The 18,853-nt window shown below is 46.5% G+C and overlaps 1 protein-coding gene across 2 annotated transcripts in view; it reads right to left on the bottom strand.

Moving 5' to 3' along the window:
* Window positions 1-17,382, bottom strand: part of SDK2 (sidekick cell adhesion molecule 2) — a 582,140-nt gene extending 564,758 nt beyond the window's left edge. For both annotated transcript variants that reach the window (XM_040330991.1, XM_040330992.1), the window contains exon 1: window positions 16,890-17,382. In XM_040330991.1, coding sequence (XP_040186925.1) covers window positions 16,890-16,965 — 76 coding nt within the window. In that variant the 5' untranslated portion in view covers window positions 16,966-17,382. The remainder of the gene's footprint in view (window positions 1-16,889) is intronic.
* Between the last annotated feature and the right edge of the window lie 1,471 nt (window positions 17,383-18,853).

The following is an 18,853-nucleotide window of genomic DNA, read 5'->3' as shown; positions in this document are numbered from 1 at the left end:
GCTGCGGCAAACAAATTGGACCGAACGTCCCCAATTTTTTTACAAACAACAAGATTGGAAATATTTGTCCCCGGCCAATCACAGCGCTCACATGACATGGGCTGTGTTGGCCTTGGTGCGTTTTGGGAATGCGCACAAAATCGCAAGCTTTCCAATACACGTAGAGAAACGCGCTGCCATTTAGCAGGTGCGCAATGCAAGCGCATACGCGCACCACGCGGTTCGGTGCAGCATGCCGGAACGTGCGAAAAATGCGCAGAAATGTGCCCTGCTTGGTGGCACCCGTAGGTATAAACCAAGCCTAACCCTACTCTTATGTCGCGTACACACAACCGTTTTTCATGATGCAATTTTTTTAATTGGTCGTGAAAAAACGGGCGCGTGTAGGCTCCAGAGCTCGACGAGAGAAATTTAGAAACTGCTCTATTTTTTTCTCGTCGTTTTTCATGTCGTGAAAAACGGTTGTGTGTATGCTTTAACGAGGGGGGGGGGGGAACGCGCATGCTCAGAAGCAGGTTATGAGAAAGGGAAATTAGCATAAGCAGCACAAAGCATAAGGAAACGTTTGCGGTGGTTGTATTTAGTGATTTTTTCTTACAGTCCCCTGGTTTTAATTGGACGTGTTCTGCTCTGAATTTTCACTTCCACAGCCCCCCCCCCCCCCCCGACATATAAAAAATTGGAATGTAACGTGTGTGTTATCCCAGGACCCCGGCGCTTCCCTTTTATAGGCATATGTGAAGATTTCAAAGTCTGACTCTGCTACAACGTATCTGTGAGCGGCTCAGGAGCGGCCCCGGGTGCCCCCTCCTCCCCCCACCCCCCCTGCGCTGGAAGTGATTGCGTTGGCACAGCTCGCCGTACGGACGGTCACAGCTGAGTCGTCTGGCAGAGCGACGGGAAACCAAAATATGAAACCGACGAGGAGGCCATCTGCAGCGCGGCCCAGACCCAGCCTGGTGCAAGGAGCGCGATTGTTCTGGGCGCTGGCTGCGCTTCAACCAGCCGCCGTCAGCTTTTATGTGAAGAACAGAAAGCAGAAATGACACATGGAACCCGGAGGAAGCCTTTAATTTCCATCCCATAATTACAGACATGTGGCCCTTCACAGCGCATTCCTCTCTGGCCCCCAGAGCTCGCAATCTAACGTCCCCACAAGACTGTACATTGTGTATCTTTAGGGGCCCCGTAGCAACATTACGTGTATCGTAAGACCAACATTTTATTGGCTTCCTGACCACCATACTTCTTTGAAGCTCATTCAAACCATCAAACCATGGACTGACTACCATATTTCTTTGAAGCTCAAACCGTGGACATTGTTGGGTGACCCCCTGTTATCATAAGGTCGAGTTGTACATTATACAGTGGAACCTTGGATTGCGAGTAACGCGGTTAACGAGCGTTTCGCAATACGGGCAATGTATTTTGAAAAATCCTAACTCGGTTTGCGAGTGTTGTTTCACAACACGAGCAGGATTCAGGACAAAGCGGTGTGCAGTACCGCGTTTGGCCTGAGGTGGGGGGGGGCGCCAGAGCCGATCGGAAAGACTCGTAAATACTATGTTTCCGAGCCTTTCCCGAGGTTTGCCGAGGTCAGCAGAACTGTCCTCGGGCCTTTCCAGCCATTTCCGAGGCTCTCTGGCGCCCCCCGCCTCTGGCCGCATGCGGTATTGTATGCCATTGAAGTCAATGCAGAAAGAATTATTTTCGTTTCTATTGACTTTTATGGGGAAACTTGCTTTGATATGCGAGTACTTTGGATTACGGGCATTCTCCTGGAACGGATTATGCTCGTAATCCGAGGTTCCACTGTATTTTAGAACCATGACTATGATTATGGAGTTGCCCCAACTTTGTGGCTATGGCATCCTCTGCTTCTCTTGGAGGACTTTCCACAATTTTTTTGAGGGGGTGTCTTTCCGAATTTGTACTATTTGTGAGGTCAGGTATTGATATTGGATGAGAAGACCTTGTTCACTGTTAGTTTTCCGTTTCATTCAGTACGGTTGAGGTCCAAAGGCGTTCAGTAGGGTTGAGGTCCAAAGGTCAAAAGTTGTTCATTAGGGTTGAGGTCCAAAGGTGTTCATTGGGGTTGAGGTTCAAAGGTGTTCATTAGGGTTGAGGTCCAAAGGTGTTCATTAGGGTTGAGGTCCAAAGGTGTTCATTAGGGTTGAAGTCCAAAGGTATTCAGTAGGGTTGAGTTCCAAAGGTGTTCATTAGGGTTGAGGTCCAACGGTGTTCATTAGGGTTGAGGTCCAACAGTGTTCATTAGGGTTGAGGTCCAAAGGTGTTCATTAGGGTTGAGTTCCAAAGGTGTTCAGTAGAGTTGAGGTTCAAAGGTGTTCAGTAGGGTTGAGGTCCAAAGGTGTTCAGTAGGGTTGAGGTCCAAAGGTGTTCAGTAGGGTTGAGGTCCAAAGGTGTTCAGTAGGGTTGAGGTCCAAAGGTGTTCAGTAGGGTTTAGGTCCAAAGGTGTTCAGTAGGGATGAGATCAGGGCTCTGTACAAGACACTTGAGTTCCTCCACACCAAATTGGTCACGGCATGTTTTTATGGAGCTGGCTTTGTAAACGGGGGGGGGGGGGGGGGGCACAATCATGGTGGAACAGAAAAGGGTCTTCACCAAACTGTTATCAAAAGGTTGGAATATCACAGTTGTCTATAAAAAGAGTCCCCTAGGTCATCCAAGGCCCCATGAATTCATTTATAGGGCTCGTTTTTCATTCACATATCTCTGGAACTTCTCAGGACACTCAAGTTCCTCCACACCAAACCGTGAAAACCATGTCTTTATGGAGCTGGCCAACTACAACAGCCTCCCCTCTGCTAGGAAGACTTTCCACTAGATTCTGAAGGGTGTCTGTGGGAATTTGTGAGGTCCGGTAATGATGTTGGATGAGAAGACCTAACTCACACGTTGGGCTTCACGTTGGGCAACACAACAAATTCCTGGCTCCCTATTGGTATTTCAATTCATCCCAAAGGTAGGGTAGAAGTCAGGACTCTGTGCAGGAGCCGCAGTTTTCAAAGATTCCCCCTCCCTCTTCAGGGTTCTGCCGAACGGTCGTTCCCCGCACTCGACATCCTAATATGTCTCAGTAGAAAGAAACAAAGCTGTGCTGAGCCAAAGGAGAAAACCAGAAACACTCACATGTTAGAGATTATCCCGGCTGCAGCGCCTGTGATTTATTGGCCCACATGTTCTTAACCGTTTCGCTCTGGATAAAGTCAAGTACACGCAGGTGGCATTTAACGCGCTCTTCAATCATGTCTGCCGACAATTTACTCCCCGTCCCCAAATTCCTGCCAAAAGGGCCGCCCTTGAGAGTTGCTTGGCCGCGTGACGCTAAATGATTTTGCAGCAACAGGCCAGGACCTCGAAAAACCCTGAGGGGCGACTCCGGCCAAACCGATTAATAGGCAGTTAAAACACCTGGACAGGAACTGGCTGCCAAAGATGGCGGACTAAACCTTTAGACCCCATTCACAGCACGCGTGTTTCCGCTCGTGGCGTTTTTTTTTTTTTTAGGGGATTCTTTACGCGTTTCTGCACCTCACGTTATTTACTTGAATGGTCTTCCCCTTTGTGAGGCAAATATGTGCGACAAGTGCGCCAAAGAAGCTCCAGAACCTTTACGGGCATCGAGCGTCACGTGTTCATAGTGCGTCTGCTAAACGTGATTGGACTGCCATTAACAATTAGACATGTTTTGTTCTAAATTCGTTTTTTTTACGAATTTTTGAAAAATTAGTTAATTTGGAAATTTCAGAGTTACCAAAAACCCGTTTAACAAATTTTTCCAAACATTCGTAAATTCGAACATTCGTGATTTTGGAAGTTCGAAAATTCGATACCGTATATACCTGAGTATAAGCCGAGTTTTTCAGCACATTTTTTGTGTGCTGAAAATGCCCCCCTCCAGTTATACTCGAGTCAACTTTTTGCGCCTGATTTCATGGATTTTAGGGACCCGGGACTGGCCGGTCGTAGGTCCCCTGGACTCCAAACTTGGCACACATATAGCCACACTCTTCCTCTACAAGTGTGCAAACTTTTCTGTCTAGGGGACCTATGGCTGGGGAGCACCGATTTTTCAAAGCCGGGCACCCCGTCCATAGACTCCTATGTTAAACGTAAGTCTAGTCATGGGCACAGTGAGGCATGGGCACAGTGAGGCATGGGCACAGTGAGGTATGGGTACAGTGAAGCATGGACACAGCGAGGCATGGGCACAGTGAGGCATGGACACAGTGAGGTATGAGTACAGTGAAGCATGGACACAGTGAGGCATGGGCACAGTGAGGCATGGGCACAGTGAAGCATGGACACAGTGAGGCATGGGCACAGTGAGGCATGGACACAGTGAGGCATGGGCACAGTGAGGCATGGGCACAGTGAAGCATGGACACAGTGAGGCATGCAGATGGACACCCTAGGCTTATACTCGAGTCAATACGTTTTCCCAGTTTTTTGTGGTAAAATTAGGTGCCTCGGCTCATATTCGGGTCAGCTTATCCTTGAGTATATTTTTCAAAGCCGGGCACCCCTTCCATAGACTCCTATGTTAAACGTAAGTCTAGTCATGGGCACAGTGAGGCATGGGCACAGTGAGGCATGGACACAGTGAGGCATGGGCACAGTGAGGCATGGACACAGTGAGGCATGCACACAGTGAGGTATGGGTACAGTGAAGCATGGACACAGTGAGGTATGGGTACAGTGAAGCATGGGCACAGTGAGGCATGGGCACAGTGAGGCATGGGCACAGTGAAGCATGGACACAGTGAGGCATGCAGATGGACACCCTAGGCTTATACTCGAGTCAATACGTTTTCCCATTTTTTTGTGGTAAAATTAGGTGCCTCGGCTTATATTCCGGTCGGCTTATACTCGAGTATATACAGTAATTCAGAAATTCGAAAATCCGGAAATATGGAAATTCTAAAATTCAGACATTCGTAAAATCGGAAATTCGAAATCGGGAAATTTTTAATCCAAAAATCCGGAAATTCAGAAATTTGAAAATCCAAAAATAAGAACGAAAATTCAAAAGAAAAAAAATCCGAAAATAAGAACGAAAATCCAAAAATTTGAAAACCCGAAAATAAAAAAATCTTAAATAACAACTAATAATAACTTAACTATTAAATTATAGGTATTGAACTTTTCTTTCAATGTCAGTGAATGTAACGAATACGAGTTTATCTGAAGTTACAAACGATCCGAAATAAGGAATGCCGCATCTAAACCAATGGAACGTAATAAATTATTAATAATAATAAATAACAGTAATAAAAACTTTTTTTATTATTAATTTGCTTAATTCGCTCCCTTCAGTGTGTTTAGATGTTGTTATTTTGGATAATTTGTAACTTCGGATAAATTCGTAATTCGTTGCGTTCAGCCAAATTTGAAAAGAAATTCCAATACTACATAATATAATTTAAAAGTTATTATTAGTTAGTTTCGTATTTTTTAAATTTTCGAATTTACGGATTTTCGAATTTAGGAATTTTTTCATTTACGAATTTTCGAACTTTTTGAATTCATAAATTTACGAATTTTCAAATTTTTACATAAATTTCGAATGAATAAATTTACGTAAATTTGAAAATTCGTAAATTCATAAATTCAAAATGACGTCAATTTGAACATTCTAATTTACAAATTTAGATCAAAACGAATGACAAAAGACTTAACTAAAATGAAAACGAATTTTTCGGCGATGCACATCTATCGCCAATTTACGACATCGCAAAGCGCAATGCGCGTTTTCTGCATGTTCCCTGTGCGTTTTGTAGCGCATTCAGGAAAAGCCGAGTATGAATGCGGCTTGAGTTTATCAGGCCCATTGAGTTCAAGTTATGTGGTCAGTTTAGGTACGATTTGCGCCATATGCTTTGGGCTGCGCCGGGCCAGCCCAACGCATACCACCCACTGCATAAAGAAGAATGAAATGTCATTTTGTCTCATTGCAATAAAGTTACTTACAATTATAAATAAAAAGTGCAATGTGTCGTTACAACTCTCCGTCACAGCGCACAGCAGGGGGCGTGGCTTAACTGTCACTGCTGATGTGATTGGGCCCCTTAGCGGGGTTCTCCTTTATGCTCTTGCAGACACTTATTATGAGGGCGGAAGTCTCTTCCAGACGGAGGCCGCGTGCCGCGTATTATCGCCACTTACAGGACGATTAATTGCACCCGAGACAGAGACATGAATATTCTAATTCGATATTTATTGACAAATTGAGATTCCAATAACATGACTTTACACGGCGCTCAGCGTCCGGCCAATATACATCACAGCCCCGCCCCCCCTCCTCCGGCTCCAACGCCTTACGCTGCGATGAAAGCCGGGGGAAGCTGAGAACTCACCGCCGCTGAGGAACTACAAGGCCCAGCATTGCCGCGTATTCAGAATAGCGATAAAATCACAAGTCCGATCCGAGAACTCAAATGTCACAACACAAGTCCGATCCCGAGAACTCGAATGTCACAACACAAGTCCGATCCCGAGAACTCGAATGTCACAACACAAGTCCGATCCGAGAACTCGAATGTCACATCACAAGTCAGATCCCGAGAACTCGAATGTCACAACACAAGTCCGATCCCGAGAACTCGAATGTCACAACACAAGTCCGATCCCGAGAACTCGAATGTCACAACACAAGTCCGATCCCGAGAACTCGAATGTCACAACACAAGTCCGATCCCGAGAACACGAATGTCACAACACAAGTCCGATCCCGAGAACACGAATGTCACAACTCAAGTCCGATCCGAGAACTCGAATGTCACAGCACAAGTCAGATCCCAAGAACTCGAATGTCACAACACAAGTCCGATCCCGAGAACTCGAATGTCACAACACAAGTCCGATCCCGAGAACTCGAATGTCACAACACAAGTCCGATCCCGAGAACTCGAATGTCACATCACAAGTCAGATCCCGAGAACTCGAATGTCACAACACAAGTCCGATCCCGAGAACTCGAATGTCACAACACAAGTCCGATCCCGAGAACTCGAATGTCACAACACAAGTCCGATCCCGAGAACTCGAATGTCACAACACAAGTCCGATCCCGAGAACTCGAATGTCACAACACAAGTCCGATCCCGAGAACTCGAATGTCACAACACAAGTCCGATCCGAGAACTCAAATGTCACAACACAAGTCCGATCCCGAGAACTCGAATGTCACAACACAAGTCTGATCCCGATGGGCACTGATTTGCAGTACTGATGGGCACTGATTTTCAGTACTGATGGACACTGATATGCAGTACTGATGGACACTGATATGCAGTACTGATGGGCACTGATATGCAGTACTGATGGGCACTGATTTGCAGTACTGATGGACACTGATATGCAGTACTGATGGGCACTGATATGCAGTACTGATGGGCACTGATATGCAGTACTGATGGGCACTGATATGCAGTACTGATGGGCACTGATTTGCAGTACTGATGGACACTGATATGCAGTACTGATGGGCACTGATGGTGTGACAGAGAGATGAGCTCATCACTGTGCTGCTTCTCCTGTCACTGTCCAATCACAGGCTGACAGCAAGTCCAGGGCGGACTCTGAGGTAGCAGGCTGAATGATGCTGGCCATTGGACTGGGGACATCTAGTGGCAGAAAGAAGTACTGTGGGGGAAATCTCTGGATTGAAGGTGAATATTGCAGCAGCTGATTTCATTTGAATGGCCTCTCCATTCTTATCTCGTTTTTGGCTGGAGTTCTGCTTTAAATAAAACCCGATTGCATCGATCACAGCGGTAGCGGCGCGGCACACCAGGCGGCCGGGTTTGCCAATCTTCCAGTCAATAAACAACGTAACATCTGTGGATCTGGCAGCCGGGCGTCCCTGTTTATCTACAATAGCAGTTTAATTATAAACATGTCACACGGCTCCGGGATCTCCGCATCAACGGGGGAGACGCAGATCTCTACATACCTGACGCAGGAACATTAACCCTTCCCGAGGAAGCCCGCCGATTCTAGAGGAGGCGCGCACAATGCACAAGTGCCGGGGATTTCACGTGCATGCGCTGCGGTGCGCTGCGTTTTTTTTCCCCACAGCTGAATGGAAATGTTAGGCACTGCAGAGCATTGCAATGTGTTACAGCGATGACACGACCGACACAAGCTGACCAATGAAATGAGACCGTGAGCGAGGTGTGCAGGAGCATGCGCGATTTTGTGTGCGTTCCACCATCACACGAATGAATGAATCCAGCGAGAGCACAGAAAATACGTCTGACATCAGCCCACTCCTGATTGGTCAATACAAGAAGTGACATTCTTCTTATAATGTTGCAACTCTTTCTCTCATTCTTTTTTCCTTCTTTATCTCTTTTTCATTCCTTATTTCTCTCTCTCTCTTTTTTTTTCCTGTTTTTTTTTCTATCTTTCTCTCTCTTGTTTTCATTTTGTTTCCTTCTTTCGCTCTCGCCTTTATTCATTCCTTTATTCCCTCTCTCTCTCCCTTTCATTCTATTTCCCTTCTTTCTCCCTCTCTTTCATTCCTTTTCTCTCTATTTTATTCCTTCCTGCCCTCTCTCTTTTTCATTCTTTTTTCCTTTTGTTCCTCTTTAATTATTTTTTCCTTCTTACCCTCAATCTCTTTTATTTCTTCTTTCTCTTTCTTTCATTCTTTTTTCCCTCACTCTCCTTAGTTCCTTCTTTCCCTCTCATTTTCATTCATTTTTCTTCTTTTTCTCTCTCTTTCATTCCTTCTTCCCCTCTCTCTCTTTCATTATTTTTTCCTTCATCTCTCTCTTTCATTCCTTCTTTCCCTCTCTCTCGCTCTCTTTCATTCTTTATCTCTCTCTTTCATTCCTTTCTTGCCTCTCTATTTTATTCCTTCTTTGCCTCTCTCTCTTTCAGTATTTTTCCCCTCTCTATTTCATTCCTTCTTTCCCTCTCTCTTTCAATCCTTTTTCCTTCTTTCCCTCCATCTCTTTCATTTCTTCTTTCTCTTTCATTCTTTTTTAATTCTTTCCCTCACTCTCCTTCATTCTTTCTTTCCCCTCACTCTTTCATTCTATTTTCCTTTTCCCTCTCTTTCATTCCTTCTTCCCCTCTCTCTTTCTTTCATTCCTTTCTTGCCTCTCCATTTTATTCTTTCTTTCCCTCTCTCTCTTTCATTATTTTTTCCTTCTTTCTCTCTCTCTCTCTTTCAATACATCCCTCTCTTTCTTTCATTCCTTCCTTGCCTCTCTATTTTATTCTTTTTTTCCCACTCTCTTGAATTCATTCTGTCTTTCCCTCTCTCGCTTTCATTCTTTTTTCCTTCTTTCCTCCCTCTTTCATTCCTTCTTTCCCTGTCTCTCGCTTTCCTTTTCATTCCGTCTTTCCCTGTCTCTCGCTTTCATTCTTTTTTCCTTCTTTCCCCCTCTCTTTCATTCGTCCTTTCCCTCTTTCTTTCATCCCTTCTTACACTTTCTCTCTTTCATTCTTTTTTCCTTCTTTCTTTCATTCCTTCTTTCCTTCTCTCCCTTTCATCCCCCCCCCCCCCCCCAGCAACAATAGACATCTGGCAGCAACAGGTCTCCCAATAACCAGCATCAGTATACTCCCTGGAAGCCAGAAACAATAGATCTTCAAAAGAAGATCTCTCCCAGCAATAATAGGCCCCTCCCTCAACAGTAGATGTCTCCCAGCAACAATAGGCCCCTCCCTCAACAATAGACTCCTCCCTCAACAGTAGATCTCTCCCAGAAACAATAGACTCCTCCCTCAAAAGAAGATCTCTCCCAGCAACAATAGGCCCCTCCCTCAACAATAGATCTCTCCCAGTAAAAATAGACTCCTCTCACTCCATTATAGGGAGTCCCTCTGCCCCGTTGGGCTTCAAAGCGGAGCAGGTAGGGCGGGCTGTGTGGGAGGACCCCCTCACACACCCGCCATTGCCACCCGGGGCATGGAGAAAGATGGCAGATTGCCTCTGGGGGAGGCCTGCCTACTCCCAACTCCTGCAGTCCGGCTCCTCTCTCGAGTACACGCACAAAATACACTTAAAAAAAATAAAAAAAAAAGATAAAAAATTAAATAAATTCTAAATATAATATAATAATTAAGAAATATAAAATTAAAAAGATAAAAAAAATTCTAAATATAAAATACAAATATAAAATAAAATGAAAATAATAAAAGATTAAAAAAAAAAAAACGATAAAAATATATCTATATATTTTTTATTTAAAATTTAATATTTTTTTTTATAATTGTTATATTATATTTATAATTATGTATTTTTTATCTTTTTATTTTTAGTTTATATATTATTTTTGTATCTTTTTTATTTTTCTATTCCTTCCATTCTAAACAAAAAAATAATAAAACAATTAAATAAAAATACAAAAAGTTTTTTTTTAATATTTTTGTATTTGTAATTTTAATTTTTTTATTATTTTTAGAATGGAAGGAATAGAAAAATAAAAAAGAAGATCAAAAAATAATATATAAACTAAAAATAAAAAGATTAAAAATTCATAATTATAAATATAATATAACAATTATAAAAAAAAAATAATTTGCAAATTATTTGAAATAAAACTAAAAATAAGATAAAAAAAAATATAAATATAATTTTATTTTTAATAAAATAATTACGATTGATGATGGATGAGATAGATAGGAAGGAGGATTTAGTTCCACATTTACAGACACTTTGTTGCACTTATTAAACAGATACAATAAAACACTTCTGATGGGAATGTTATCGGAGGAAACAGGAACCGCTTCTTGCCGCGGTTCAATTTATTTCCAATCACACATGTATGAGAAATAAAAATATACATCCCTCTAAAAGCTCCTCGTTCTCCGTATGCGGCGGCGCGGATTAATAAACGCAGTGCGTGATTCTCCATCAAAAAATAAAAAATTCCATCCGTATATCACTCGTCGGCGATGTAGAGTGCATCGCTCAAGAGGCCGCCATAACTCATCGGGAAGGATTTACGTCGCTCGCGATGAACGAAGAACAGAAATAGACGAGGGAGGTAATGCAAAATAACACACTCTAATATAAAAGACAAAAGCTCTCCGACTCCATGCGCTTCGCTCGCCGTCCGCCTTCGTTCAGGAGCAATTTCGTCAATCTCCCGCCGATTAAAGAGGATCAAAGTTTTATGGAATGTTTCAAATTTACAACCAGGTATGTAGATGGAGATTCTGTTCTATGGCGGGAAACCGGCAAAAAGTTGCTGAGATGCAGGTCGGCGCCGGCGCGCCGCGAAAAACCGATTGAGGTCGTAAAATGCAAAAACAGACATAAAAAATAAAATGCAGATCATTCACCAACGTTTTGAGGGCACTGGGGGACCCCTTCTTCAAGGTGACCTGAGTAAGTCAGGCACCCCTCTCCGGAGGCGGTAAGGGAATGGCGCCGGATGGATTTCGGACTGTTCTTTTGGTTACTGGGATCGACTTTCTTCAGGCCCCATCCACACTTCGCATTCCCGCTCACGATTTTGTAGGGGGGCGATTTTCATGCGATTCTGCAGCATGTGTCACCCAAAAGAAGCTCCTGATTCTTTCTGGGACGACAAGCTTCACTTGATTTCTAAAGTCGCATTCTCGAAGTGCAATTCTGTTGCGCGACGATAGTATCAAAATCACATCACGCTTGGGGGGTGCCAATAAGAATGAATGGCACCCGAATGCGTGCTGCACGGTTTGGAATTGCTAGCAGAATCGCCCGTGAGCCTGAATCAGCAAGTGCGAATGGGGCCTTAAAGTTGCATTTTTTGACGCAATCGCAAATTCTTTTGCGTGATAATCGCCGCAAAATCGCATTGTGTTTGGAGGTGCCATTTATAAGCAAACGGCACCCAAAGGCTTGTTGCACGGTTTGCACCAACTGCCACGCAATTTGGAACGCCAAGTGTTCGTAGCGCCTTAAAGTCACCTTAAAGTCGCGTTTTTCCGCAAATACAGTGCGATTCTGTCACGTGACAATCGCAGCAAAATCTGGCAGAGGAGTTACGTCCTCCTCTCATATGCAGAGTTCTGACCTCCTCTCTGCTGCCCAGTGGCGGCTGGTGGATTCTTCTTTGGGGGGGGTGGCAAACAAACAACACCCCCATTGGCACCATGGCACAGAATCTGCCCCCCACTGCGGGTGGTCCGGCACGGCACTTACCCGCTCGTGTGGTGAGGCTATGGTGTCCTCCCCTGGAGTGCGGGCAGCGGCCGCCTCAGCTCCGGTGTGCGCACTTTCAGCTTCCTCTGTCGCGTGTCTTTCGCCAAAGCATTAGGCATCCAATAGGATCGCCTGACGCTGTGGCCAATCGGGAACCAGACCTGCCTCCTGATTGGCGGGGAGGAACTTTAGTGTGATAATAACGAAAATTCATTTGCTATGGTCACACAACTGGGTGGGCTCGGAGCGCAATGCTCTGCGCCCCGAGCTGACCCTTTTTTGAAGACTATTAGAGCCTATGGCTCTAATCAGGTGTTTTAAACCCCCCCCCCCCCATTGGAATCCATTGTCCTGCGCCACTGATATATAGATCAGGGGCCAGATGCATGGATAGGAGAGGCGGCGCCCGTGCTCCCTCTATAAATGGGCCACTGCTGCTGCCCACTGCTGAAACAAGGTGGGGGGCGGAGATGATGGGGGGCGCTGCAACTGCAGGAGAGGTGCCAGGACCACATAACATGGTCTGGTGGGCCGGATTCGGCCCATGGGCCTTGTGTTGGACACATCTAAAAACAAGGATCGTTATTTTTAGCCATGTGAGTAATTTTCATATCTCATTGGATGTAGCTAAAAAATAAAAAATACATTGTAAATAAAGATTCTTATGTTGGTGTGTTTGTTTGTAAACAGAGCTTACCACATACAAATAACAGAATTCTTATAGGCTGCCCTGGTCATTGGGTAGAGGTTGTGAAGCTGTGAATGAATAGCCGGCAAACCGCTACAAAGCCCATGCAACTCTTTATTTTAATCCAGGATAAAAAGATACAAATTTTCTCTCAGGCTCCACACTAACGCGTTTCGGCCCAACGTGGGCCTTAGTCATAGTCAGAGCGGTGCCCTGGCCCTAGAAAAGGGCCGATTGTGAACTATTGGTTACAACCACCTCCACCTACCTCCAGGTGTCCACTTTCCATTGGGTTCCCACCTGGTATAATATGATTCTCTATGTACACTATATTATCAAAAGTATTGGGACGCCTGCCTTTACACGCACATGAACTTTAATGGCATCCCAGTTGTAGTCCGTAGGAAGACTACAACTGGAAGAATGGTCAAACATTCCCATAGACACACTCCTAAACCTTGTGGACGGCCTTCCCAGAAGAGTTGAAGCTGTTATAGCTGCAAAGGGCGGAGCCAACTCAATATTGAACCCTACGGACTGAGACTAAGATGCCATTAAAGTTCATGTGCGTGTAAAGGCAGGCGTCCCAATACTTTTGGTAAGATTTTCTGTATAGGTCTCCCCATCATTGACCAATGGTGTAACACGAGTGGTAGTATGTAGTAGTATGCTTCAGGGCTCTACATGGTGAGACCTTCTACATATCAGCATTACAATGTATATTTTCTGTAAGTAAACAATATATCGCTAACATTAGCTGTTCGGAGTTCTGACTTCCATTTACCGTCTGGGCGACAACAAGTGCCAGCAAGCTGGAAATTAAATTTAATTCTACAACAGATAAGCTAAATACAGTTCTGAAATTACTCCCCCCCCACACACTGATCACTTTACACAACATTTATATAAAAAAAAAAACAGAAAAAAAGAAAAGAGGAAACAAAAAACAAATCAACTCTAAATACTGATAAATAAAATTCACATTTGGACTAAAATCCGACCGAAAAGAAAAACAGTCAATAAATGATGAGCGTGCTCCTTGTTGCCCCTCTGGGGACCGCCGGGACGGTTGGCACAGGTATAGTCTATATACTGGCACAGCCTGCCCATTGATAGTACAACTCACAACCTGCAAGCCATAACCTATAGGACATAATAATCTTCATCTTGTACCACCGGCGGAGTGCCACCTGCTTGACCCCCTTGCCACACCTAGGTAGATGTTTGGCGACCAAAACCCACCACCATGGTGGCCTCCATAGTCACATGTGTTTGTGGCCAGAGGTGACAAAATAGAACTAATCAGCGTTGGCCAGAAGTCTATCCCTGGGTCAAGGAAGAAGGGTGGAGGACAGGGGGGTTGGTGGGAAGGGTGGAGGGCAGGGGGGGTTGGTGGGAAGGGTGGAGTGAACCGGGGTTGGCGGGAAGGGTGGAGGGCAGGGGGATTGGAGGGAAGGGTGGAGGGCAGGGGGGTTGGTGGGAAGGGTGGAGGGCACCGGGTTTGGCGGGAAGGGTGGAGATCAGGGGGATTGGTGGGAAGGGTGAAGGGCAGGGGGGTTGGTGGGGAGGGTGGAGGGCACCAGGGTTGGTGGGAAGTGTGGAGGGCACTGGGGTTGGTGGGAAGGGTGGAGGGCAGGGGGATTGGAGGGAAGGGTGGAGGGCAGGGGGTTGGTGGGAAGGGTGGAGGGCAGGGGGATTGGAGGGAAGGGTGGAGGGCAGGGGGGTTGGCGGGATGGGTGGAGGGCACCGGGGTTGGCGGGAAAGGTGGAGGGCACCCGGGTTGGTGGTAAGGGTGGAGGGCAGGGGGGTTGGTGTGAAGGGTGGAGGGCATCAGGTTTGGTGGGAAGGGTGGAGGTCAGGGGTTTTGGTGGGAAGGGTGGAGGGCAGGGGGGTTGCGGGAAGGGTGGAGGGCAGGGGGTTGGCGGGACGGGTGGAGGGCACCGGGGTTGGCGGGAAAGGTGGAGGGCACCGGGGTTGGTGGTAAGGGTGGAGGGCAGGGGGGTTGGTGGGAAGGGTGGAGGGCATCAGGTTTGGTGGGAAGGGTGGAGGTCAGGGGTTTTGGTGGGAAGGGTGGAGGGCAGGGGGGTTGCGGGTATGGTGGATGGCAGGGAGTTGGCGGGATGGGTGGCATTAAACTTCAGCTGTGACAGGCAGAGGCGGCGATGTCCCCATGGGATGTGCAGTGTGGAGCTCAGTGGATACTGTACAGGGAACGCTCAGAATACCAATGACACGCCGAGCCAAAGACAGAGGCACTTAGCAACTGATAGGGTTCATTGTCAACGGCACACTGTGCTGCCTAGCCTGCAGGTCCTGAGTACTATAATAGTACCAGAGAGGAGCACCGACCCAATAGATAGATAGATAGATAGATAGATAGATAGATAGATAGATAGATAGATAGATAGATAGATAGAATACTGCACACTATACTACCTACAGGTCCTGAGCAATAATAGTACCAGATAACAACTAGCAGCAGGTGCTCTAACCAGACCTAGAATATAGATAGATAGATAGATAGATAGATAGATAGATAGATAGATAGATAGATAGATAGATAGATAGATAGATAGATAGATAGATCAACTGCACCCATTTACTTTTGCACCAAGTCAGTGAAAGGGTTATCTATCCAACACAATCTGTAGCACCAGGTAGCCGGAAAGATACAATATACAGGGAATAGATACTGAGGGGAAGGAAAGCAGAAGATACAATTGTTTCATATTTGTTCTAAATTCACCTTTTTTTCACTTTGCCAATGCAGCATTGCGAGAGTCACCCAGCATTTGCCAACAGCCAGAGTCACCCAACATTTGCCAACAGCCAGAGTCAACCAGCATTTGCCAACAGCCAGAGTCAACCAGCATTTGCCAACAGCCAGAGTCACCCAACATTGCTAATCGCCAGAGCACCCAACATTAAAAACAACCAGTCACCCAGCACTGCCAACATCCAGAGTCACCCAGCACTGCCAACAGCCAGAGTCACCCAGCACTGCCTACAGCCAGAGTCACCCAGCACTGCCACCAGCCAGTTTTACCCAGCACTGCCAACAGCCAGAGTCACCCAGCACTGCCAACAGCCAGTCACCCAGCATTGCTAGTAGCCAAAGCACCCAAACACTGCCAATACCCATGGTCACCCAACCCTGCCAACAGTCACCCGACATTGCCAATTGCACAACCACCAGGCTAATAGCCAGATCACCAAACATCACCAATAGCCAGAGTCACCCAGCACTGCCAACAGCCAGAGTCACCCAATACTGCCAACAGCTAAAGTTACCCAAAATTGTCAACAGTCATTTAAAAGCTGGAGTCACCCAGCACTGCTAATAGCCAGAGCACTCAACATTGCCAATAGTCAGTCACCCTTACCCAGCACTGCCAGCAGCCAAAGTCATCCAACACTGCCAAAAGCTGGAACCACCCAACATTGCCAATAGCCAGAGCACCCAACGTTGCCAATAAGAAGAGTCACCCATCTCTGCCAAAATCTGGGGTCATCCAACATTGCCAATAGTCAGAGGACCCAACACTGCCAATACCCAGAGTTACCCAATCCTGAAAACAGACAGTTGTCCAGCAATGCCAACAGCCAGAGTCACCCAGCACTGCCAACAACCAGAGGATGGAATATTGTCAATACCCAGTTATCCAACCCTGCAAACAGCTAGATTTACCCAGCGCTGAAAAAAATCTGGAGTCACCCAGCATTAATACCCAGAGCACCCAACACTGCCAATACCCAGAGCACCCAACACTACCAATACCCAAAACACCCCACAATGCCAATACCCAGAGTCACCCCAGCACTGCCAACAGAGTCACCCCAGCACTACCAACATCAGTATCACCCAGGTCACAGACACACAACCACACACACCTATATATGCCAGCACCCCATGCACCTGGCAGTCATTGCTCTGTATGTATTACAATGTGGCACAGAGGGGTGATGGCTGCGATGGCTGATCGCAGTGCCCTCTGGAAGCATGCCCACCCTACAGAGAGATAGAGAGGTGCCTACCTTGAGCCCAGGCTTGGCACACCAGTGCCAGCATCGTTATCCATTGAAGGCTGTGCCAGCCGTATCCTCCGGGCATTCTCTGGTTGTAATCCTTGTGGGTAGAATAGGAGAGAGATGTGTAGACAGCTGTGCTCTCTTCCCCCAATGCCAACCTGTTTGCCAGTCAGGATGGTGAGCCCTCTACATGGAGGGGTTCCTGAGCCTTCACTTAGATCCCCAGGGCAGTGAAGTTGATGGCACTGAGTCTCCTTGGAAGCCTTACATCCCCATGTCCAGAATCTTCAGCGGAAAGTTTATGTGCCCCTAAAGGGTGGGCAATGCCAGGGCAGAAGTTTTGCAGCTGGTGCCTTGCAGTTATGTGCCAGGTGGGGTGTGCAATGTGCCCTGCAAGGCTGTCAGCGCCTTCCCTCCTCTCTGCCCAGTTCCCTGAATGCCTCCAGCTCAGCCTGGCTGCTGCTCTGTGGATGGAGAACTGGGGAATGCTGCTGCTGCATCTGCTGGAGCCCAAAGAGCTGGATGAGGAGGAGGAGGGATGGAGGGAGCGCTGGGAGGGAGGGATGTGTGCGGAACCATAGCGACGCCTGACACCTAGTGGCCGAATTGGGGCATTGCATGCGAGCTCCTTCACTTTTCTTTTTGTATGAAAAGTAGATTTTGTGTCCCCAGCATGAGTCACATTCTTCCATTTAAAGTGGAACTTCAATAAAACAAAGAAAATGTGTGGCATGTCCCCCACCATATCTCTTCTGCAATTAAAGATCCTTATCTGCCTGTGTACAATCCTCTTATCATCCATGGCTCAGTGTGCAGTTACAGCATGCTGCCTGGATGGATCACCCCCCCCCCCCCTCCTCCTCCTCACCAGGGCTGGATGAACCATTGACCCCTTCGCTGACAGCTGACAGTGTCATTGCTAGGATTTTTTTTTTTGCACACATCTTTAACGGCTTAGGCTGGCCCAACATGTTCACGTTTGTTGTACAAATTTCCTTTAGATGTTAATACAATGGCCTGCCAGATTGGACAAGGACCTGTCAGATTGGACAAGGGTCTGTCAGATTGGACAAGGGTCTGTCAGATTGGACAAGGGCCTGCCAGATTGGACAAGGGCCTGTCAGATTGGACAAGGGCCTGCCAGATTGGACAAGGGCCTGCCAGATTGGACAAGGGCCTGCCAGATTGGACAAGGGTCTGCCAGATTGGACAAGGACCTGTCAGATTGGACAAGGGCCTGCCAGATTGGACAAGGGTCTGTCAGATTGGACAAGGGCCTGCCAGATTGGACAAGGGCCTGCCAGATTGGACAAGGGTCTGCCAGATTGGACAAGGACCTGTCAGATTGGACAAGGGCCTGCCAGATTGGACAAGGGTCTGCCAGATTGGACAAGGGCCTGCCAGATTGGACAAGGGTCTGCCAGATTGGACAAGGGCCTGCCAGATTGGACAAGGGCCTGCCAGATTGGACAAGGGCCTGCCAGATTGGACAAGGGCCTGCCAGATTGGACAAGGGTCTGCCAGATTGGACAAGGGTCTGCCAGATTGGACAAGGGCCTGCCAGATTGTACAAGGGTCTGCCAGATTGGACAAGGGCCTGCCAGATTGGACAAGGGTCTGCCAGATTGGACAAGGGCCTGCCAGATTGGATACAATTGAAAGTTGTTTAGTTTTGACTTCATATTATATCATTTTTGGTAAATCTGAAGGAAAATTGTACCAGACAATTGAACATGTATGGCTAGCCCAAGTTCACCTTTAGAAAAATAAATAAACGAATGAATAGATAGATAAATAAGTGATTTTGCAGGTAAAAAAAAAAAATGTGAATTCATTATTATTCTTTTTTTTTTTTTCTTACCTTGCACCCACGATCAGATCATTGCAAACTACGAGCCGTCTGCCGAGGTGACATACCTGACTTGTAGTTCTTTCATTCACAGATCTCTGAATAAGTGGCGAGGCTGTGC

The sequence above is a fragment of the Rana temporaria genome, chromosome 12 (assembly GCF_905171775.1).
Source record: "Rana temporaria chromosome 12, aRanTem1.1, whole genome shotgun sequence".
NCBI lineage: Eukaryota > Metazoa > Chordata > Amphibia > Anura > Ranidae > Rana > Rana temporaria.
Note: the sequence above shows the minus strand (reverse complement) of the source record. Positions and strands in the feature narration are given on the sequence as shown.